The sequence below is a fragment of the Symphalangus syndactylus genome, chromosome 2, assembly GCF_028878055.3.
Source record: "Symphalangus syndactylus isolate Jambi chromosome 2, NHGRI_mSymSyn1-v2.1_pri, whole genome shotgun sequence".
NCBI lineage: Eukaryota > Metazoa > Chordata > Mammalia > Primates > Hylobatidae > Symphalangus > Symphalangus syndactylus.
Genome location: NC_072424.2, coordinates 127,987,056 through 128,010,797, shown reverse-complemented (window position 1 = coordinate 128,010,797; position 23,742 = coordinate 127,987,056). Strand labels below are relative to the sequence as shown.

Here is a 23,742-nt window from a genome sequence, read left to right as displayed (position 1 = left end):
CTGACTTCCATGGTGCAAGGCATTCTAACAATAAGTGGAATCGTTTACTAATTTGAAATGTTTTTGAGGGTTCTTGTCAGATGGCAAAGGGGAGTTTTAATTAAATGAAAGGAGCATGGCCTAGGAGAGTGCCAGGCTGAGCACACAGAGCTCGTCTTCTTTTTCAGCCCAAGAATGTGGCCTAGCTCCTTCGCTTTCACCTGATGTGAAGATGCCTGAGGAGAGAGCCAGGATTACATGCCTAGAAATACCTTGAAAATGAAATGAAATGAGGTGAGGTGCTTGGTCCTCACCTCTGCAGAGAAACTGACAAAGCAAAACCATCAGGTTAACGTGTTGTGCAAGCCACACATGTCAACAGGCTTGTAAGCAGCTCCATTTATTTGAGTAAATATCTTGTAAATAAATCATTGGTAAACAATACAAAATTAAATACATTTTCAAAAGCTTGCCAGTATACGCAAAATTCACAAACATAGTTTTTTTAAAAAATAAAATATGTTCAGAGCACCCTTGATATAAAATGCCTGACCCCCATCCTTGGACAAGGCCACCTGGAGACATCCTACGGTAGGTGGGTTTCTGTGGGAGGCAGCAGGGGCCTCCTGGAGGGAAGGAAGAGTTTCTACTCTCACCTATTACCCATCCCACATCCCATCTGAATTTTGATCCTTCTCCAAAGAGCTGGTAACTGAGAGGGCTAGAGCACGCCACCAGGCCTAGCTCCAAGCACGGGGATCAGGGTGCACAATTAGGGCCAGGAGCACCCAGAGTCCTCAACACAAGCCATTGAGGGAAGCCAGAAATGCAATCTCCACACTTGCAAACCAGCAACATCAGCTCCTAGAGCAACTGTCTAGAGAGAATGTGAGGCTTTCTCACCCTGACACTTAACACTCGGTTTACTCCCACTGGTCTGATGCTACCCAGGCACAGAAGCTACCAGAACCTATTTCTAAGGAAGAAGACACTCAATCTGCTAACTTTCTTTTGATCTGCTTTCCTGGAGAGAGAATAATACACAGTACTCGGTGGAACGCAGACAATTCATTGCTACACAGTGCTTCCTTTTTCCAATGCAAAATGCCGCTCAGATAGTGTAGATATTTCTCTAGAAATCAAGTTAGTTCTTCAAAGTAAGGGTTCATACAACTTTAAAAGACTACAAATGAGACAATAAGCACATGACCTGGCAAAGCATCCCAACCAATGAAATAATAGAAATTCCATAAATTAAGCCCTTGACCAACTTAACATTTCTGTAGTGTAGCGCATTAAAATAACGGATACACTGAATTCTTTCACTTTGGTGCGTAAAGTGAGTGTTGAAGTCAGCAGCACTCAATGAAGAATGCCTAGTGGCCTCTTGAAAACACATGTGCTGGGACCTCCAGTTAAAGGACGACCACAAGTTTATTCCATCCGTGTGAAATAAAACTCACATCAACATTTTAACTTAGTTGTGTGTAGATATATACAAGTATGAGAAATTTGACAGCTGAGTCAAATATACAACTTAAGAAAAAAATATTACCAAACTACTTGTAAGAAAACTATCTTCCCCGTATCATAAGGTACTGAACATCTGAGTCCTTGCAGAAAACGCAGCCTGGCGCGGCCCTTCCTTGAGTGTCCACCTCCTTTGATAATCCTTGGTTAGGCTGTGGCTAGAGTCATGATATCTTTGCTATTAAAATATTACATTAACAAAACCTTTAAAACCAAAAAAGGAATACTCTTGAATAAATGTCTAATAGAGCCCCCCACCTTCACACCAAAAAAAGAAAAAAAAAAAAAAACGTTGCTCATAAGGACACCTATTCTTTCACAAAAGTCTTCATGAAGTACAAATCCCAGGACCTTTCTTCGTCTCTGGGAGAGTTTCACCCTGTGCCAGAATCATACACTCTTCTTCTGCGGAGGGCTCAGTTTCCTCATGCCTCTTATCCGAGAAAGCAGCTCTTTGATAAATTCCTAAAAGAGATCAGAAGAAGTTAATATGAGGGTCACTATTAAAATTATGTGTTTAAAAATCTGCTTAAAGTAATTAATGTCAACTGCAGTTAACCTTAGTTGATGAATTTGGTTGAATGTGTTAACCCCCACTGGTGTAATACAGGATTTTTTTAAACAAATCAAGAATACTAAAACTTCACACCACAATGCCTTCTTATTGTTCTACTTTCTCTTTTTTTTTATTTTTTTATTATTATACTTTAGGTTTTAGGGTACATGTGCACAACGTGCAGGTTTGTTACATATGTATCCATGTGCCATGTTGTTTTGCTGCACCCATTAACTCGTCATTTAGCATTAGGTATATCTCCTAATGCTGTCCCTCCCCGCTCCCCCCACCCCACAGCAGTCCCCAGAGTGTGATGTTCCCCTTCCTGTGTCCATGAGTTCTCATTGTTCAATTCCCACCTATGAGTGAGAACATGTGGTGTTTGTTTTTTTGTCCTTGGGATAGTTTACTGAGAATGATGTTTTCCAGTTTCATCCATGTCCCTACAAAGGACATGAACTCATCATTTTTTGTGGCTGCATAGTATTCCATGGTGTATATGTGCCACATTTTCTTAATCCAGTCTATCGTTGTTGGACATTTGGGTTGGTTCCAACTCTTTGCTATTGTGAATAGTGCCGCAATAAACATACGTGTGCATGTGTCTTTACAGCAGCATGATTTATAGTCCTTTGGGTATATACCCAGTAATGGGATGGCTGGGTCAAATGGTATTTCTAGTTCTAGATCCCTGAGGAATGTTCTACTTTCTTTAGGGGGGAAACCAGGCTACTTTCACTACTGACATGACCTACTTGGCCCCTGAGGCATTTGTGTTGAGATCAGAGCTATTTAACATTACCATGCAAATAAATTACCTGGTGATCTCATAGACTCTGAGTGAGCCTGTCCAGGTTCAGGTCTGAGATTCTGCATTTCCAACTAGCTCACAGATAACACCAGTATTAGTCCTTGAACCTCACCAAGAATGGCAAGGCTGGACTAGTGTGCCTCAAATTTGAGTGTGCATCAGAATCACCAGGAGGACTGCTATGGTTTGAATGTGTCCTCCAAATTTCATGTATTGGAAACTTAATCCTCAAATTAATATGTTGATGGCATTTGGAGGTAGGGCCTCTGGGAGGTAGTTTGGATTAGATAAGGTCATCCGAGTAGGGCCCCCAAGTTGGGACTGGTGACTTTATAAGAAGAAGAGAGTCCTGAGCTGGCACACACTTGTCCTTTCACCATGTGATAATCTCCACCATGACATGACGCAGCAAAAAGGCCCTCTCCAGATGCCAGTGCCATGCTCTTGGACTTCCCAGCCTCCAGAACAGTGAGCTAAATAAACCTCTATTCTAATAAAATACCCAGCCTGTGATATTCTCTTATAGCAACAGAAAATGGACTAAGACAGGGACTCATTAAAGGACCACACAGTGCTGGGACCCACCACCAGTGTTTGTGATTCAGTAGATCTGGGTGGGTCCCAATAAGGTGCATTTCTGACAAGCTCCCAGGTGACACTAATGCTACTTATCACTGGAGAATACTGCACACCACTGGTGTAGATCACACTAAGAGTCTTTGGACTTTTTTGACAGCAAACTATAGATAAACAAAACAAAACAAAACAAAAACACACTTTATGTTACAATCCAGTACCTACAAACACACATCTGAAATTAAAACTTACAGGATACTTACTACATGCCATGCACTCTGGTATTTCTATTCTACTCTAATTTCATTTACAAAGTAATGCTAGGGAAGACTCACTAAAAGGATTTCATGACCTGTAAATTGATCAGAACCTAAAGATTGAAAAATGATCCAGAATGGTTCCCACTTTACACAATCAGGAATCTGTCATTGTTGCCTCCTGTTTTAAAATGTTGGGCCGCCAAATAAGTCATATTTATTAGGTAACAACTACCTGGTATTCCTGTTTTATATTTGTCAAATACAAAGCTAACAGCCAGTCAGACTTTCTGATCAACAAGTGACAGATAGTAAGCGACAGAACTGAGCACATCAGGGACTATCTGAGAGCAAAAACACCAAGAAACTTTGCTGTCCATGGAGCCATCTGAAAAACAGCTCTCAATCTCCCTTATCAATTAGAACCCTCACTCATGAGCTCCTAGACTAAATGAACCCTGCACTACTCTCTGGCTCTAAAGCACAGTAACCCTAAATATTTAATATTTTATTAGCACCAAAATTTCTTTTATGAATAATCTTTTCCCTATTATAAAAGTAGTATGTGTTTTTTCTAGAAAACCTGGAAAATACAACCAGCAACAATGCAGTCCTCAGAATTAACTACTATTAATGTATTTTCTTCTATGGATATTGTTTTCACCTAATTAAGACCATACCATATAAATAGACCCTTTTTCTTCACTTAGCATTATGTCAGATGCTTTTTCCCACATTAAACAATCTTCCTAAAAATTAATGTTAGTGGTTATATAATCTTTTTGTAAGGATGTTATATAATCTGCTTAATTCCCCCCACCACTGGATATTTGGATGGCTCCTGCCTTTTCAAAATTATAAACAATGCCATAACTAATGTCTTTGTGCATAAATCTTTGTCTGTAGCTTGGATTATTCCCTTTGGAGAGCTATCCCAGAAGACTGTAAAGTGACTTAAATATTTTAATCACCACCATTTCTGAACTTGTACAGAATGAAATACAAGTGAAGTAAAATGGAGGCCTTATTTTAATTTTCTGAACACTATTCTGATTTAAATAATTTTCTAGGATAAAATCATGCCACATTTTCCTATTTATATTCAATTTTCATTTTGCAAATGTAAATGCATTTCCTATTGCCTCCTGTGTTATGTAGTTTAACCAATACATAGTATTCTGCACATACAGTTTCAATTTTGTTGTTTTTGGAATCTGTTATGCATATGACTACTACAAAAAGTTTCAGTATTGAATGTAAGCTTGTTTTTTTTCTTTAAAGCAAAGGTCAAAAATCACAAACCCTATATTTTGTTAATAACTGGTAATTTTTCTGCACTATTTTAATAACACATTTTCAAAAGTAAGGACTAAAGACTAAAATTACATAAGGAATAATTGACCCTACAGACCCTTTCTCTTCAGGACAATCAAATTTAAATTTGGATAATTAAAATCAAATTTGGTAACCTAAATCAAATTCGAACTTTCTCACAAAGCTAACCATGATGTACATAAATCTCAGAGATTAAAAAGTTTAAATGCTATTTGCCTTGTGCATATGATATATTCATATTAATGAAATACTCATTTTAAATTTTATATTAACATAATTTATACATCTATATCTTAATACACTATTGTGCATAATATGCATATTTTAAACTGTTCATTAAATTTGCATAATGGGGTGCTCAGTCGAGTAAGTTAAAAAATAGCAAGACCAATATTTATTCTCCATACAGAAACTTGGCAGTATCACTTGCACAGAAGGATTTTGTTGATTACAGATGATTTGCAGAGAAAATTCAAGGATCTCTAGTCAAGAATACTTTGATGGCTCTTGGCTCCTATTACTGAAAAGCACTCTATTTCAGTAACAATGTATCTCATTTACTCCTAAAATACTATCACTCCGACTTGGGTTACAGACACTGATTTAGTCAGAGAAGTGCTGCTCCTTTGAGGAAATCACCTCTGAGTTAAGACGAATTAACAGAGAGGGGCCATCTTGGGAAGATCTGGGGGGCCTAGGTCACAGCACACGTGCAGAGCCCTGAAGATAAATAAGCAAGGAAGTGGAAGTCCCTGGCACAGAATGGCCAGGGTAACTGTGGCGGAGGGCTGGGCCCAGTCACCAGGGCCTCATAAGCACAGTAAGGTGACAACAGAGCATCACAGTGGAAAGCTCTTGGAGGCTCTGGAGTAGGGCAGCAGCAGCATCTGATTTATGGCTTTGGAAGATTCCTTTGGCCACTGTGGGTCTTACAAAGATAACAGTGAATCACAGACCAGTTTAAAGCTACGGCAGTACTCCAGGCAAGAGATGCCAGGGGCTTAGAGTATGTTGATAGAAACCCAGATGGAAACAAGTGGGTAGACCTGGGACCCATTGAGGAGGCAGAGCCAACAGACCTTGCTGCTAGACTGAGTATGGGAGTAGGGTGTGGCGGGGAGGGGGCACAGGAAAGCAGAAAATTAAGGTCACCGTTCCGCATCAACTGGAGGAAAAGATAGTGCCATTTGCTGAGATGTGGGAAAACTGTAGGGAAAAACAGCAGGCTTACAGATTTGTGATGAGATGTCAGGATGACAAATATGACTTTGGGCCTCAGCTCATGGTTGAAAACATTAACATGGACATCATCGGCATCTAGATCAGTGCCTTTCAACTTACATACAAAACCAAATGAAAGAAACAACTATGTGTGAGCCCTGGAGATACCAGCCTGAAACAAATATTTTGTGAAAAACAGAACTTATTTTATTCTGAAAAAATAAAAGTCAAGACCAGCAAATGTGTTCCCACCCACAGTTTGTAAACATACAGTGATCTAGACCTGGACTATTCAATATGGTAGCCACTAACCATATGTGGCTATTTAAATTGAAATTAAATAAAATAAATAAAATTTGAAATTTATTTGTTAGTCACGCTAGCCACATTTCAAGTACTCCATAGCCACAGATGGCTAGTGGCTGCCATGTGGACAATGCGAATAGGGACTCTTTCTATTATCCCAGAAAATTCTGTTGGGATGTACAGATGCTGCTGCTTTAAATTGCAGGACTAGGTGGGATAACCTTGGAGTTGAGTAGAGTATAAATAGAGAGTAAGATAGGGTCAAAGGCCCTCTAACAAATGAGGTTTGGAGCCACAAGAGCTAGGGAAAAAAACCAAGAGAATGTGCTGTTCAGAAGCCAAGAAGGAAAAGTGTTTCTAGCAGAAAGAGGTGCTCACCTAAGTCAAGTGCAATGAGAAGTTAAGTAAATCAAGGACAGAGACAAATATAAATATTTGGGCAAGAAAGGGCCAGTGAGTCTTAGATGAGAGAGATTTGAGTAGAATGGCTGGGGAAGAAGCTACAAGGTTCCCAGTGAGTTGTTTTTTTTTTTTTTAACAGCTTTATTAAGGCATAATTGAAATGCCATCCATAAGCTGAACATATTTAAGGCAGACAACCACCACAGGCATACTATCTGCATGATCTAACATCATGGATACATTCAACACCTCCAGAAGTTTCTTCTTCATGCTTCTGTGCAATCCCCCTCCTCCCATTCCCAGGAAAAAAACTGACCTGTTTTCTGTCTCTCCAGATTAGTTTTCCTTCTCGAGAGTTTTACATAAATAGAATCATAACACCATAATTTTTAGTGTGGCTTCTTTCACTCTGCACTATTATTTGGAGATTCAGCTACATTGCTGCATGGATTAATAGTTCATTCCTTTTTTGTTGCTGAGTAGCATCCATCATAAAGAGGTACCACAATTTATCTATCCACCTGTTGGTAGAAATGCGGGTTGTTTCCAGTTTGGGGCTATTATAAACAAAGTTGTTTAAAACATTCATGTACAAATCTTTGTATGGAATATGCTTCCATTTCTTTTGTGTAAATATCTCTGAGTTGAATGGCTGAATTACTGATCTATTTATTTGTCTATGTTTATACCCATACCATATTGTCTTGAAAAGTACAAATTTATTTATAGTAAATCCTGAAATCAGGTAATGTTAGTCTGCCAACTTTGTTGATCTTTCTCAAAATTGTTTTGGCTATTCTAGGTCCTTTAAATTTCCTTAAGACCTTTAGGGCTGGGTGCGGTGGCTCATGCCTGTAATCCCAACACTTTGGGAGGCCGAGGTGGTTCAATCACCTGAGGTCAGGAGTTCAAGACCCGCCTGGACAACATGGTGAAACCCTGTCTCTACTAAAAAAATACAAAAATTTGCCAGGCATGGTAGCAGGTGCCTGTAATCCCAGCTTCTCAGGAAGCTGAGGCAGGAGAATTGCTTGAACCCGGGAGGCAGAGGTTGCAGTGAGCCAAGAGTGTGCCATTGTACTCCGGCCTGGGTGACAGAGTGAGACTCCATCTCAAAAAAAAAAAGGAATTTTAGAATCAGCTTGTAAATTTCCCTGTTGGGGTTTTGACTGAGATTGCCTTAAATCTTAGATCAATTTGGGGAGAACTGACATCTCAACACTAATGAATCCTCTCACCCATGAACATGATTTATCTCTACTCTCAGTTAAGAACTAACTTATCTCAGCAATGGTTTATAATTTTCAGTGTACAAATATTGTTCATCTTTTGTCAGATATATTCCTATCTAATATTGTTGATGTTATTGTAAATAGTACATTTTTATTTCCAATTGTTGCTGGTATAGAGAAATACAATAGATTTTCATATATTTATCTTGTATCCTGCAAGCTTGCTGAACTCATATTAGTTCTAGGAGATTTTTTGTAGATTCTACTGAATTTTCTATACAGTCATGTTGTCTATGAATGAAAACAACTTTACTTCTTCCTATTTAGAAGCCTTGTATTTCTTTTTGGCCTAACTGTACTGGCTAAAAGCTGCAATACTGTGTTGAATAAAAGTGGTGAGAGTGAATACCCTGACCATGTTACTGATCTTAGCGGGGAGCATTCAGTTGTTCACCAGTAAGTATGTTACCTGTAGGTTTTTTGCAGATATTCTTTATCAAGCTAAGGAGGTTCCCTTCTATTTCTAGTGTGCTGAGTGTTTGTATCAGCAATAGAGGCTGGGTTTTGTCTAATGCTTTTCCATTACTGACATGATTAGAGGGGTTTTTCCCCCTCCTAGTTTTTTTATGTGGTGAATTACATTGATTTTCAAATGTTAAACTAATCTTGCCTTCCTGGGATAAACCCCACTTGATCATGATGGCTTTTTTACATATTGTTGAATTCAATTTGACAGAATTTTCACATCCATGTTCATGTAAAATACTTGTCTGTACATTTCTTTTCTTGTAATATCTTTATCTTTAGTATCAGAGTATTGCCAGCTTCATAGCATGAGTTGGGAAGTATTCCTTCCTTTTCAAGTTTCTGGAAGAGTTTATGTAGGGTTGGTAGGATTTCTTTCTTAGATGTCTGGTAAAATTCCCCACTGAAGCCATCTGGGCCTAGAGGGTTTTTTGTTGTTGTTGTTGTTTTGTTTTGTTTTGTTTTGTTTTGTTTTGTTGGGTTGTGTGTTTGAGGGGAGGTTTTGAAAGGTTGTACCTATTAAGAAATTTTCCTGTATGAGACAGCAAAAACAAAACTCTCTTTCCTACTCCCACACTCAACACAGAATACTTTATGTCACCAAAATATGGGTGGGGGGTTTCCCCACACATCAAGTAATCCTCCAGAAGACATCAACAGAGTGTCCTACAATTCAATTCAATTCTGACACTTTTTTTTTTCTTTTGAGACAAGAGTCTCACTCTGTCACCCAGGCTGGAATGCAATGGCATGATCCCGGCTCATTGCAACCTCCACCTCCCGGGTTCAAGTGATTCTTGTGCCTCAGCTTCCCAAGTAGCTGGGATTACAAGCATGTGCCACCATGCCCAGCTAATTTGTATATTTCTAGTAGAGATGGGGTTTTGCCATGTTGGCTAGGCTGGTCTCGAACTCCTGGCCTCAAGTGATCCGCCCGCCTCGGCCTCCCAAAATGCTGAGATTACAGGCGTGAGCCACTGTGCCTGGCTGATTCTGACACTATTTACCTGGAGTTGGAGTTAGAGTTAGATGCCACGGGTTAAAGTATCAGGCCCACAAGCCTGACTCCAGCTTCAGATGCCAGTTCTAGGTCCCAGGTTGTCACCTATACTTCTGGCTGACCAGCTATGAATTGTTCTCATGACCCTCTCTGTGGGTACAATAATTTGCTAGAGCAACTCTCAGAACTCAGGGAAACACTTATATTTACTTATTACATGAATAAATGATGTGATAAAGGATACAGATGAACAGCAGGTGAAGAGACACACAGGTCAGGGCTTGGGGGAAGGAGCATGGAGCTCTCATGCCCTCTCTGTGCCCCTCTCCCGGCACATACATATGCTCAGCAACCCAGAAGCTCTCTGAACCCCACAGTTCTTCAGGGATTTTTATGTGGGCTTTACCACATAAGCATGATCAATTATTAACTCCATCTCCAGCCCCCTTCCTCTTTTTGGAGGATGGGGGTAGGGCTGAAAGTTCCAAGTTTCTAACTGTGGCTTGGTCTTTCTGGTGACCAGCACCCACTCAGGCACCCATCAAGAGGTTCCTCATTAGAACAAAAGACACTCCTATCACCCAGGAAATTCCAACAGATTAGGAGATCTGGGTCAAGAACTGAGGTCAATGATGAAATATTAGAACAAAAGATGTACACAGCAACTGATTGCTCAGGAAATTGTAAGAGTTTTAGGAGTTCTGTGCCAAGGACCTGGAGCAGAGAGCAAATATGTATTTCTTATTATACTACAATGTTGAGGCAGGAGAACAGGGTCTGGAGGCAGGGAACCTAAGGCTGATTTGCACAGACTGACTAGAAGTGAATCAAAAGGAAAACCCTAACTTTCCACACTCAGGTAACAAAAGGATCAGAGGCTGTTCTCTTTCCAACCCTCCCACTTTCTGCATTGCAGATGAAAATGGAAGGTACCTCTGATAGGTCCTCTCCCGCAACCAATCAGACTGGTCACAGGCCTAGTCTTCATCCGCACAAGGGTGTAACGTTGAAAATTCACTTCAGCCTCTGATTGGTCACCTTCTGCAACCAATCAGACTGGTCGCAGGCCACTACTTCATTTACATAGGGTCTAACCAAGTAACCAATGGGAAACCTCTAGAGGTTTCTGTAACCAGCACTCTTGAGCCACTTGCTCCAGCCCACTCCCACTCCGTGGGGTGTACCCTCATTTCAGAAAATCTGTGCTTTCATTGCTTCATTCTTTCATTGCTTTGTGTGTTTTGTCCAATTCTTTGTTCAAAACGCCAAGAACCTGGACACTCTCCACTGGTAACAATATCAGGCCTATTTCAACTAAGTTGTTGGATTTACTGGCACAAGCTTGTTCACAATATTTATAGAATCTGTAGTGATGTCAGCTCTCTCATTCCTAATATTAGTAATGTGTCTCCTTTCCTTAGTTCCATTTATCATTATGGCTACAAGTTTATCAATTGTATTGACCTTTTCAAAGTGTCGGCTTTTGTTTCACTGATTTTCTTTATTGGTTTTCTTTTTTTTATCTTCTTTTTTTGAGATGGAGTCTCACTCTGTCACCCAGGCTGGAGTGCAGTGGCACAATCTCGGTTCACTGCAACCTCCACCTCCCAGGTTCAAGTGATTCTCCTGCCTCAGCCTCCCGAGTAGCTGGGATTACAGGCATGCACCACCACACTCAGCTAATCTTTTATATTTTTGGTAGAGACGGGGTTTCACCACGTTGGCCAGGCTGGTCTTAAACTCCTGACCCCAAGTGATCCACCCGCCTTGGCCTCCCAAAGTACTGGGATTACAAGCGTGTAATTACACTGTGCCCAGCGTGTTTTTCTGTTTTCTATTTCACTGATTTCTGCTTTTATCTTTATTATTTCCTTTCTCCACCTTGCTTTGGGTTTAATTTGCTCTCCTTTTCCTGGTTCCTAAGGTGGAAGCTCAGGCCATTGCTTTGAGACCTTTCCTGATGCAAACACTTACTGCTCTATGTTCCCCCACCCCCAGCAGCACTAAGGATTGCTTTAGTGGCATCTCACACATTTTGATATGATGGGCTTTTATTTTCGTTCAGTTTAAAATAGCTTCTAATTTCCCTTTTAATTTCTTCTTTGGACTGTGGGTTAGAAATGTGTCATTTAGCTTCTAAGGATTTGGAGATCTTCCAGATAATCTTTCTGTTACTTATATCTAATGTAATTCCACTGTAATCAAAGAACACACTTTGTATGGCTCGAATCTTTTTAAATTTGAAAATTGCTTTCTGTCCCAGAATATGTCTGTCTTCATAAAAGTTCTGTGTGCATTTTATTAAAAACCAGGCTGTCTCCAAGCTGATGTTTCACCATTACCTTTATACAACCTCCTTCCACGTAACTTGTACATACATTGAACATGCTGAAAGAAAGGATGAACACAAGTGTTCCCCTGTTGCAGGATATTCAAGTGAAAATGATATGTTATTTAAGGCAATTCTTTAACCATAAAGGACATGATCTTTTGCAACATTCTAAAAAGGGAATCCATTCTTTTTTGAAGTTTCAGTCCCTGGCTGAAAGGATGGGTGGGGATCAATGAGGAACTCCCTGGTGGATGTGGTTTCTGTATGGGGATCTGACACTGCTTACGCTCGACTGCCAAAAAAAAGAAGGAAACCCTGATTGAAGGCCTCCTCTGTGTGGCCTCTTTACATGTTCCCATATTTAATCCAATGTAGTAGAGGTTTTACAGATCAAAAATACTGATATTCTAGTTCATTACAAGTATTGCCTAAGATCACAAAGCAAATATTTGAATCCAGGCTTCTTGATGCCAACTGAATTTGATAAATATGTACTGAGCCCATGCTCTAATCTAAGTAGAGTGTATGCCAGACTCTACTCAAGTGCTGAGACGCAGAGCAGAAGGTGGCAGAGGCCCTGCCTTCCAGGAGCTCCCAGGCCAGCTGGGAAAGAAGACACAGAAACACAGGCCCTGCCAACATATGGCATGAGCTGCAGCTGGGGGTGCACGGGTGCCCTGCGGGCAAAGGACAGCCCCTGTCAGGCCACTTCAGGCTCCTCCCACACTGCCTCTCACAGCCAAAGACTGCAGAAGGCAGCCAGAGCTCTGAGAGGCCTCGAAAGACCTCTGTGTTCATTTAAAAGCCACAGAATCCGGAAATGACTGCCCTGGAAGGGCCAGCTCCCTCCCCTTCCTTCCTCCCTCCCTCTCCTCTCCTTCCCCCATCACTCCTTCCAGGGAAATTTTTATTAGCTGACTGCCTCTCCACCAGTTTCTAAGATCTGGCCATCCTAGTTTCCTAGCAGTTGAAATACAATTTCAGCTAACTGCCATAATTTTTAACAGACAAACAAACATTTGCCTTGACCTAGCTTTCAAGACAAGCAGTATCTATTTTCTACACTGCATCGGTAGCTTTTTTCCAAATACGTCTCAAAATACTACCTAAGAGATCCTGGGTCCACACCTTAGAATTTACCTCTCAGCAGAAGCATTCTCTGTGGGCTGTTGTGCTCAGCCCCGGGCAGGGACAGAACGGCAGGTGGACAAAGTGTCGCATGTACTGCTTGTGATGAGGCTGGGGCCCTGTGTCCTGAGGACTATGGATCGTATAATGATGCAAGAAGGAGAGAAACAGAAGAAAAAGGTTTGGCTTACAAATAAAGGAGGACCCTTTGAAACAGATGCCTAAAAAAACCTAATGGGTTTGTTCCTGCCAGGAAGGAGTCACCCAATATACACACACACAGTAAGAAGCAGTGTAGCCACATGCCTACGAGAGGGACTCTAGAGTCAGATGACTTGGGTTCAGATCCTTCTGCACCACTTAGAAATGAATCATTTTCTCCATGCCTCAGTTTTCCTCACCTATAAATAGGAGCAATGACAATAAGACCTCACCTCAAGCATGCTGTAAGGATTAAAATGATGAGATGAATTACTGTATGTTACATGTTTGGAAAAGTGCTTAGAGAGTAGTAAGTGCTGTACAAGTGCTTGATACTGTCATCATCATCATCATCAGACTACACTGAACTTTCCAGTCTACAAATTCAAATCAAGAATATGCTACTCTGGGCCAGGCATGGTGGCTCACGCCTGTAATCCCAGCACTTTGGGAGGCCGAGGCAGGCAGATCACCTGAGGTTGGGAGTTCAAGACCAGCATGACCAATATGGTGAAACCCTGTCTCTACTAAAAACACAAAATTAGCAGGGCGTGGTGGCACATGCCTGTACTCCCAGCTACTCAGGAGGCTGAAGCAGGAGAATCACTTGAACCCAGGAGGTGGAGGTTGCAGTGAGCTGAGATCACATCATTGCACTCCAGCCTGGACAACAGAGCAAGACTCCGTTTCAAACAACAAAGAAAAGAATATGCTACTCTGACCACACGAAGAAAAATGTAGCTTATATCCCCCCTGCCCCACCCCTGCCCATTTTCGCCATGGGAAAGGTTTGACATTGAAGACAGAGGAGAAGTATGTTGTGTGACACCAAGTGAGACCATGGGTGCTCAGGCTGGGGCATGGACGTCAGGCTGAGCGCAGCACACATGTGTTTCTTCTGAGGAAGCTGTCAGTGTTCCGCCAGTTTCTCCTCCAGTGATGGTCAGTTTTCCCAGCTTAGACAACAGAGGTTCTAACCGCTGAGAAAATCCACAGTAGGCTCTCCGTCCCACCTGGCCAAGGGCCACAGTCCCTGTAGCTCCTTCCTCAGATTCCTGCCTGGGACTGCTCCTCCCCACAGCCTGAGCAACAGCCCAGGACCAAAATCAGCCACTCCAGAGCCACCCAGACTGTGCGACTTCCCCTCTCAAGGGACTACAAAGGAGATCGTATTTATTCTTCACATCAGGAAGTGCTTGAATTGCACTTGAAAACATTCCTTAAGTGGCATTTCCCAACAGCTCCCTCCTGGCTAAACACACACACACACACACACACACACACACACACACACACACACACACACAGTGGCACCAACCACCTCCCTCCGCTTTCAGCTCCTCCTCCTCATGCTGGCTCCTCTGAGTCTTTGGATGTGGCCGCTGTCACACTGCAGGTGAAGTTTTACCCTCCCACCGAAAATAATGAAAAGGTCCTCTCTTCAGTAAACTCCTGGGCCCCCACCTCTCATCTCAGTCCTGGGCACTATTTTGGAATCTGAGAATGCACCGCATGGACCTTTTTAATGCATTCACTCACCTGAGACTATTCTTTCCAATGTGTGTGCATTTCTAGTTTGCTTGGCACAGTACAGTGCTCTCACAGGTACTGAGTATCTGTCAGGGATTCAGATACAGAACATAGTTACCGGGCACCTTTCATGTGACAGCCACTCTGTTTATTTTCACATACTGTCTCATTTGATCATTACAAGTATTATAAACCAGGTTCACAAGGGTTTAGAGGTTTGTCTGGGGTCACACAGCAGCTCAATGGTCAGACCAAGATTCAAACCGTAGGTTAATATAAAGGCCAAAGGGACCTGGGATGATCACCACCCTGGGGTGGAGGGCACAATTCCATTTGCACCATGCTGCCTGGGGTGAGTAGTCTTTATTATTAAGCAACCGGGCTAGGTAATTGTAGTCTAATTACAAGCTAAACTAAAATGACCAAAAATGCCTTATGATAAACACAACAATCCTTTCATTTTCCAGTATGGGAGGAGGGACGAAAGACATGCAAAGGTCAGTGTCCACAGCTAGACTGGAAATTCTCCCCTGAGTACGACTAACCTTTTCCTCCAGTTCTGTCCGTAGCCTCTTCCCAAGGGGACGATAAAAATCTCCAGAGCCCTCCGTATCTCCCTCCTATTCTAGCTGTCTTATAAATTAGAAAAGAAGAATTTAAAAAGGAGGCAAAGCAGGGAAAAAAAGAAGAAAGAAGGAGAGGAAGGAGGAAAGGAAGAATAGAGTGCGTGGAATGCTGACTTTTCTGCCCACTGAAATTCTACCCAGGCAGCCCCCAGAATCATCAAGGCTCTCCTCATTGGCACGTCCAGTGCCCCCAGCCAGGTCCCTTGACACTGCTAAGGACCCCTATCTTTCCTTTTCTCTTTAAGTTATCAGCTTCATTGAGGAATAAGTTAAGAACAGTAAACTGCATCTATTTCAAGTGTATCACTGATGAGTGGCGACAATTGGTTATACCCAGGAAACCACCAGGAATATCAGGATGCAGCACATTTCCGTCAGCTGGGTGCAGTGCCCCACACCTGCAATCCCAGCATTTTGGGAGGCTAAGGCAGAAGGATCACTTGAGGCCAGGAATTCGAGACCAGCCTGGGTAATAAAGCGAGATCTCATCTCTACAAAAAATTTAAAACATTGGCTGGATGTGGTGGTGTGCACCTATAGTCCTAGCTACTCAGGAGACTGAGGCAGGAGGATCATTTGATCCCAAGGATTTTGAGGCTGCAGTGAGCTATGATTGTGCTCCTGTACTCCAGCATGGACAAGAAAATGAGATCCTGCCTATTAAAACAAAATAAAGAAAAAACATTTCCATCACCACCGAAGATGTCTTATTCCCCTTTAGAGCTCATCTGGTCTCAAACCCAGTTATCTGTCACTATAAATTAGTTTGCATTTTATGTAAATGAAATCATTCCTCCTATGTATTCTTTTTTACTTGGCTTCTTTCACTCAATATTTCTGAGATTCACCAATACTAGATACTATTGTGTTCGTCTATAGTTTGATTTTTTTTTTTTTTTTTTTTTTTTTTTGAGACAGAGTCTCACTTTGTCGCCCAGGTTGGAGTTCAGTGGCGCAATTTCAGCTCACTGCAACCTCTGCCTCCCAGGTTCAAGCGATTCTCTTGCCTCAGCCTCCTGGGTAGCTGGGACTACAGGTGTGCACCACCATGCCTGGCTAATTTTTGTATTTTTAGTAGAGACAGGGTTTCACCATGTTGGCCAGGTTGGTTTCAAACTCCTGACCTCAAGTGATCTGCCTGCCTTGGCCTATCAAAGTGCTGGGATTAGAGCGTGAGCCACCAAGCCTGGCTGGCTCGATCCTTTATATTGCTGAGTAGTACTCTACTGTATAGCTAGACCACTATTTGTTTATCCATTCATCTGCTGATCAATGTTTGGGGTTCTCGTCATTGCAAATAAAGTTGTTATGAATATATTTGTACAAGTATTTTTATGGTTTTTGTTGTTGTTGTTTATTTCTTTTGAGCCCATATTCAGTAATGCAATGGCTGAGTTGTGGAATGTGCATGCTCAACTTTTTCTGAAACCCCCACACAGTTTTCTAAAGTGATTGTACCATTTTACACTCCCACCAGCAGGGTACGAGAATTTCAGTTCTTCCACATCTTTCCCAACACTTGGTGTTGTCAGTATTTTTCATATTAGTCATTCTAGTGGGTGTATAGCAGTAAAATTTTGGGGGTAGTTTTTCAAGGAGCTCGCTTACTTCCCTCTGCAGCAGGGCCTCCAAGAACATTGGTTTGTTCCACGTTGTTTTGATATAAGGTTGGGGAAAAAAATAGATTCCCCCCAGAGCCACTGTCTGTGTGGGAGTTCACACACTCTCCCCACGTCTGCCTGAGTTTTATCCCGATCCTCTGGCTTCCTCCCACATCCCAAAGCTGTGTGTGTTACATGAACTGCCATATCTACAACGTTCCAGCGTGAGTGAATGTGGGTGCAGGTGTGAGCATGCCCTGCAATGGGGTGCCTTCCTTTGCAGGGCTGGTTCCTGCCTGGTGCGTGCTCTGAGCCGCCAGGATGAGCTCTAGCCACTAGCAACACTGAACTGGAAAAAGAGGGGTGGAAAATAAATGAATACAAATCATTATAAAACAAAAATCATAAAGAATATGATGATCACTCAAAGGCATGGCAATAAATAATGCAGTCCGAAAGTGCCTGGCCAGCCTCCCATACTGGTTACTGATTATTTTGGAACCATGTGATGGGAGGGGGGCGCTCCTTACAATTTTCACTTTGCACACATTTATTGCTGTATTTAACCCACTGCCACTATGATCACTATCACTCACAGATTCACCACAAACGGGGTGACTAATTATCAAATTTGATTTTATTAGTCTTTCTTAAATGTCTATATAGCTCACATTTATTTCAATGTTTAATATTAGGAGTGTTTGGGGGTCTTTATTTAGAAGTTTCGAAATGTTTTTGAGACCAGAAATATGCCGTAGGAACTTAACTCTTGTGTATATCAATTAGCCTATGGTCAAATTGGTTTTGTTTATATGTAGTTTCATTTAAAATCTCATTTTCCAGGAACCTACCAACGATATTAAGTGAAGACTTGCTGTACATTCTTTACCTCGGTCTCTAACGGCCCCTCCTCACTCCCCTTTTTGCACTCCCACCCACCACCTGCTGATTAAATGCTGGCCTCCAGAGCTCTGTTCCCAGGCCCCTTGGGGCACTCTCTTTTACCAGCCACACTAGTGACTCAGATCTCATCTTTAGCTCTGGTTTCACCCTGAGATCCAGACCCAAATTTTCCGGGGCTACCAAAGATCTCCATGAGAAGTCCCATGGGCAGATCAGTCTCAAATGACCAAAAGTGAACTAACTCACTGTTACCCATCTGTTCCTCCAACCTGTCCCTGCCCTTCAGGAAGTTATAGTGTCCATTTTTGTGTGTCCTGAACAAATCATCATCAAGATCTCTTCTCTCACCAAATTAACCTTTAAATTTAATCCAATTCTAGTCAAATACAAATATTCAAGAATAGTTAAGACACTTTGAATAAGGAAATTGTAGGCTTATTGGACCTTTATTAAGAACTTATTATAAAGCCCTAGTAATTGAGACAAAATGCAGGGGTAGACAAATAGCCAGAAGTAGTCCCTACTTATAAGGAAGCTTGACATACAACAGAAGTAGATTACAGAGCAGTAAGGGTACACTGAACTGACCGCTCAATAAATGGGACTGGGACAATAGGCCAAAACATTAGATCCCTACCTTACACCATACACAAAAACAAATTCAAGAGGGTTTGAATACCTAGGTGTAAAAAGTGAAAGTGAAAGCTTTCAAAGCCAAATATAAGGAAGACTGTATTTAAGACCTTACAGTCATGAAAGATTCTTAAACAAGCCGTTTTTTAAAAAGCACAAGCCAAAGATGTCATTAATAAATTTGGCTTCAATTAAAATTTAAAACTTCCGTACACAAAAGATAACACAAGTGAAAATAAGCTCCACAGTTTGGGAAAATAACTTTGCAACCTATATCAAGGTCAAAGGATTGTCATCTAGAATATATAAATAACTCTTAAAAATCAACAAGAAAAACACCAACAACTCAAAAGAAAAGTGGGCAAAGATTTCAAAATGGAAATTCCCAGAGAAGGAAACACGAACACCCAATAAGCAAGTAAGAAAAAAAAATGTCTCAACCTTACTAGCAGTCAGGAAAAATTTTGTTGAAACAATGAAATAGCATCAGATTGGCAAAATTTTTAACACTGAGCAATACCAGGTGTAGAAATCATGAGTTCAATAGGGAATTCTTATATCCTGTTGGTGGGCATGCATGCTGGTGCAAACATTTAAGAGCAACTTCATTTCTTATATATTCTTGGAGAAGGTGTTGTACACAAGGAAGGCAACAGGTCAATAATAGTTATTTTATTGCACTACTGTTCATAATAATGAAAAACTGAACACAGCCTGAGTATCAACAGAAGAATGGATAAATACATTACGGTATATGAATAGAAAGAAATACTATACAGTAATAAAAATGAATGAATGACAGCTTTCTGTATTAACAAGGATAAATGTCAGACACCTAATGTTGGGCAAAATACACAAGCTGAAAAAGAAAATTTGCAAAATATTCGTCACACAGTTACAATGCATACAAAATAATCCATGTGCATACTTGTCACCCCCACATGATTCCAAAATTCTTACTCATCTTTGTCTTCCTAGCATAGCGAGTGCATAAGAAATAAGAGGAGCTGCTCAAAGTTTTGCAGAGTAAAGGATTGTACAAATGAACCAACTAATTCCTGTAACTCTGGCATAAAAGTGAAGAAAAAGAGAGAGGAGACACTGAAATATTTAAATGTCAACTGAGTGAGGAAAAAAAACTAGACAAAGTGTCAACTGGCCCAGCAACTATGAAGGCTCCAGACATGCCCCTTCGAGCACTGGAAGCTAGCCAGACTTGGGGGGGTGAGGGAAGACACAGAGCATTAGGGGAAGGGTGGGCCTTGGATGTTCCTTCATACTCACACGTACTAATACAGAGGAGACATCGAAGAAGCAATAGAAAGACAAGCAATATTTCCAGGGAGCTTGGAAAACTGACTTTATACAACATGCTGCTGAGAGACTTCTAAGAAAGAAAGAAGTCCAAACACGTTTCGGAGGGGATGCAGCAGCGGCCATGAAAACACAAGGTCCTTTCTCTCCCCCTGGAGTTTCTACCACGTGGCTCTGCCACAGGGGCATGGTATCACAGTGGCCACGCTCTACTCTGAGCTCTGCCCCCTGCACTAGTTCATCTTGGGGCCCATGACTTTCATATTCCACCCCCAGCACCCCACCTGCTCTAGCCAGTACCAGCAGCAGCAGATGGACACACATTTTGTAATTATCACCACAGCCAACTATCTTGTAGCCTTCCCTAGTCATTCAGAGTAATTCATCTGTTCCTCTCATTGATGATAATGTGCTGCTTTAAAAAGATGGGCCCATTGGAAAGTAGGAAAAGGGGAAACTACAGTATCACTGCAAATCCCTGTTCTGTGCATTACCTATACTTATGTCCTTCTTTTCAGCATTTTGAGCCATTTAAAAAGCTAAACGAGATAAATGGATATTATGCAGTGGCCCTTGGATTGGAAGTGTTTCCTGACAAAAGAAGAAATGCTCAAAATCCCTGCTCAGGAAACAGTCTCACCAATGGCAGTGATTGTGTACATTACACAAGCTCTAATAAAGGGTGCCCAGAAGAACTGCGGATGCTCACCCAGCTTTTCCAAAAACAAACAAACAAACAACAACAACAACAACAACAAAACCCATCCACTCCCTATGCAGAGGGTGGGGGGACACGGGAGAGAAACAGCAGATGAGGATTCCAAAGGCTGGGATCCACATGGGTCATGCAACTCCCCACGTGTTGCCTCCTCTTTGTGCCCCTGACCAGTTACTTTCTTCAAGGTACACATTCACAGGAGCCATCTGCCCCAGGCCTAGGGGCTGGCTGCCAACTTACAGCAAATTGAGTCAACTCCATGGTGAGTTTCCTGTGAAGCAGCTACCAGACACTTCTTCCAAAAAGCCTGACATTAGCAGATGGGTGGGAATCAGGCAAAGTGTGAAGCGGGTGGTGGGAAGGGAAGAATTTCCAGATCCCCAAAGTTTAGATGAGTGAGGAAAATGGGCAGGTGGTGTGTGCCTCTTGGAAAAGGTGAAGATAACACCTGCAAATTGTTCTTAATGGCAAAGTGTCCTCACCCAAAGAACCAGCTAAGCATTTAAAAACCACACTGAAAATTCCTGGATGAGGCCAAACAGGCAGGCAGTTGAATCAGTACTGATGAGCTCAGCTTTGGGGTGTTCCCCAACTCAGTGTGATACAGGGATTTGCTCCTGGAAGTTACAGGCATGAATCAGCTCCACAGCAAGCCCCCTCACCCACCATCACTCACCACTGACACATTTAATTTCCCCCTTCTTTCTGGGGGGCAGGGGTTGTTTTTATCTTTCGAGATGTTTGTTTGCTGGCAGGGCACACCAGAACTGATCCTATTTTTCATTATCTGAAAAGAGGCTTATGGATCTGTTATGGGTAAGGGTTTGGGGCTGCCGTTGTTAAAATGACTTCTGCCAACATAAATTCCTGAAGGTCTTAACTACTTCCTGTTTTTTTCCCCTCTCCTTTAACTTAAAACCACTGACACGATGTTGTCCATTTATTTTCTAGACTACCTGCCCTTAAATAGTAATTTGTTCCACTGTGAGAGAAGTCCCATTAATCTATTTTATAGATTCAGTCTATTGTTCTTGGGCTAATTTATTTTTTTACCCAAATTCCAACCTCCATTTGTATGCAGCAGAACAGTTCATTAACCTTCCCCTAGATTCAATCTTACAGCATTTAATTCTCCCCTCACTTACTAACTGGTGTCTCAGAATCTTTACATTTTCAATTTGGGCAATGTAAAATAAAATTCACATATATCATCCAGCCACAGTAGATAATCAATGGAGTAAATTTGGCAAAATTATAATCTCCCCCTTTAAAATCACTGAGGAACTAAAGTATAAATAACTTCACCAAGATTCTCATTCATTGTCAATGAGGGAGTGTATTATTTGCTACAAATAACTGAATTTTGCCTAAATAAAAGAAACCCATTTCCTGACTTTTGGGGACTTTTGATTATAACTCTCTTTGTTATAGACATAGAAATTAAAGTCATGTGTCACACTGTTTTTATTTCATATTCTTTCTTTTGTCTAGATAAGTCTAAGTACAGGAAGAGAGTGTAGAGCTGTTTTTAATACAGGGTTGGCCATTCTCAGTTTAATGAATAAGAAAAGGCCATAAAATCACAATCAATCATTTGAAAATGCTAACCGGGTCCACTGCCCTTTAAAGCTTGTGCCTCCTCTATTGTGTCTCTTATAAAAATAACAATTATTAATTATCAAGAGAAAGAAGGCACTCAAAAGCAAGGCCCACGTGGCTTTTCCTATACTGCCATCTAATTTCTTTGCTATTATTATTATTGTTATCATCACCATCTCATGGTCATCCTGCTTCTAAGAGCGTATAGTGAAAAATTTAACTTGCCCTCACCTCCTGGGAGGTGAGCTCTAAGCCCCTAGAATATCTGTCTGAAAAAAAAGCATCTTCGTTTACTTGGGGTATGGCGCCAAGTTAGATAGTCTAACAATGTGATTTAGAGTAGACACTTTGGGTCATGTGGTATCAGCTGGAGACAAGGTCAGCCACATGCATAGTCAACTATGTCTATGTGATTAAGCCCCAGTAAAAACTCTGGACACCCAGGCTCAGGTTAGCTTCTCAGATTGCCAATACTTTCTGCATATTGTCACACATCACTGCTAAGAGAATGCTGTCCATTCCACAGGGAGGAATTCACATTTGCCGCTTTCCTGGACTCTGTCCCACGTGTCTCTTCTCTTGACTATAACCTTTCCCTGTAATAAACCAGAACCATGAGTATAAAATATTTGAATTCTTCTTGCAAATTATCAAAGCTGAAGTTGGTTTTGAGGACGTGTGAACTTGTGATTGGTGCCAGAAGTGAGAGCAGTCTTTTGGACAGTTCCCTAACTTTACAAAGAGTGCTGAATGAAGGCCAGGAAATAAATGCAGAGTTTTGCTTCATGACTGCGTGTCTTCAGCAGGCTTACCTAACATTTCTGGGTTGATTGTCCACAATGAAGATAATCTTAATCAGCTTTATAAATATTCTAAAGTAGAGCTTGTGCTCAATCAGTAAAAATTCAGAAAAAGGCAGTGAGGAGTTGACAGAGCATAGGATTTGGACTCAAATGTGGGTCCCATTCCAGCTCCAGAAAGTACGGCTCTTTTACCTTGAGCAGATGAGGTCTGGTGCATAGAATCCTAATGAAAGTATGTGAGCAACTGTAATAATGGGACCAAAATCCTTTGGGCTATTAAGTAAAGCTACACATGTTTCTGGCTAATAAACCCCAATCCTTTAACACTTGCCTGCCCAATGACACTAAAACATTATAAGGCTTTTGAAGCCAGTGGCTACAGCCACTAAAATTTAGTTTTCATCTGATTCTGGTCTGTCCTTCTCAATTCCTTCTCTATTCAGAAACATTGTTCTAAACGTGACAACTTTTTAAAGGTGTCTTTTCAACTCACGAATCTAGCATTCAAGCTCTGTTCCTCATCCCAGCCCAAGACTGCAGTCTTTTTTGAGGAAACCCCATGAGAGGCCAGATGAAAAGGGTCTGACATAAGAAAGGAGTCCCATGCCTACGGACACACACTCA

At 41.4% G+C, this 23,742-nt stretch overlaps 1 protein-coding gene across 1 annotated transcript in view; it reads right to left on the bottom strand.

Annotated features, from left to right (window-relative positions):
• Positions 1-328: 328 nt before the first annotated feature.
• Positions 329-23,742, bottom strand: part of PPP1R14C (protein phosphatase 1 regulatory inhibitor subunit 14C) — a 105,281-nt gene continuing 81,867 nt past the window's right edge. The window contains exon 4 of the mRNA XM_055267416.2: positions 329-1,974. Coding sequence (XP_055123391.2) covers positions 1,900-1,974 — 75 coding nt within the window. The 3' untranslated portion in view covers positions 329-1,899. The remainder of the gene's footprint in view (positions 1,975-23,742) is intronic.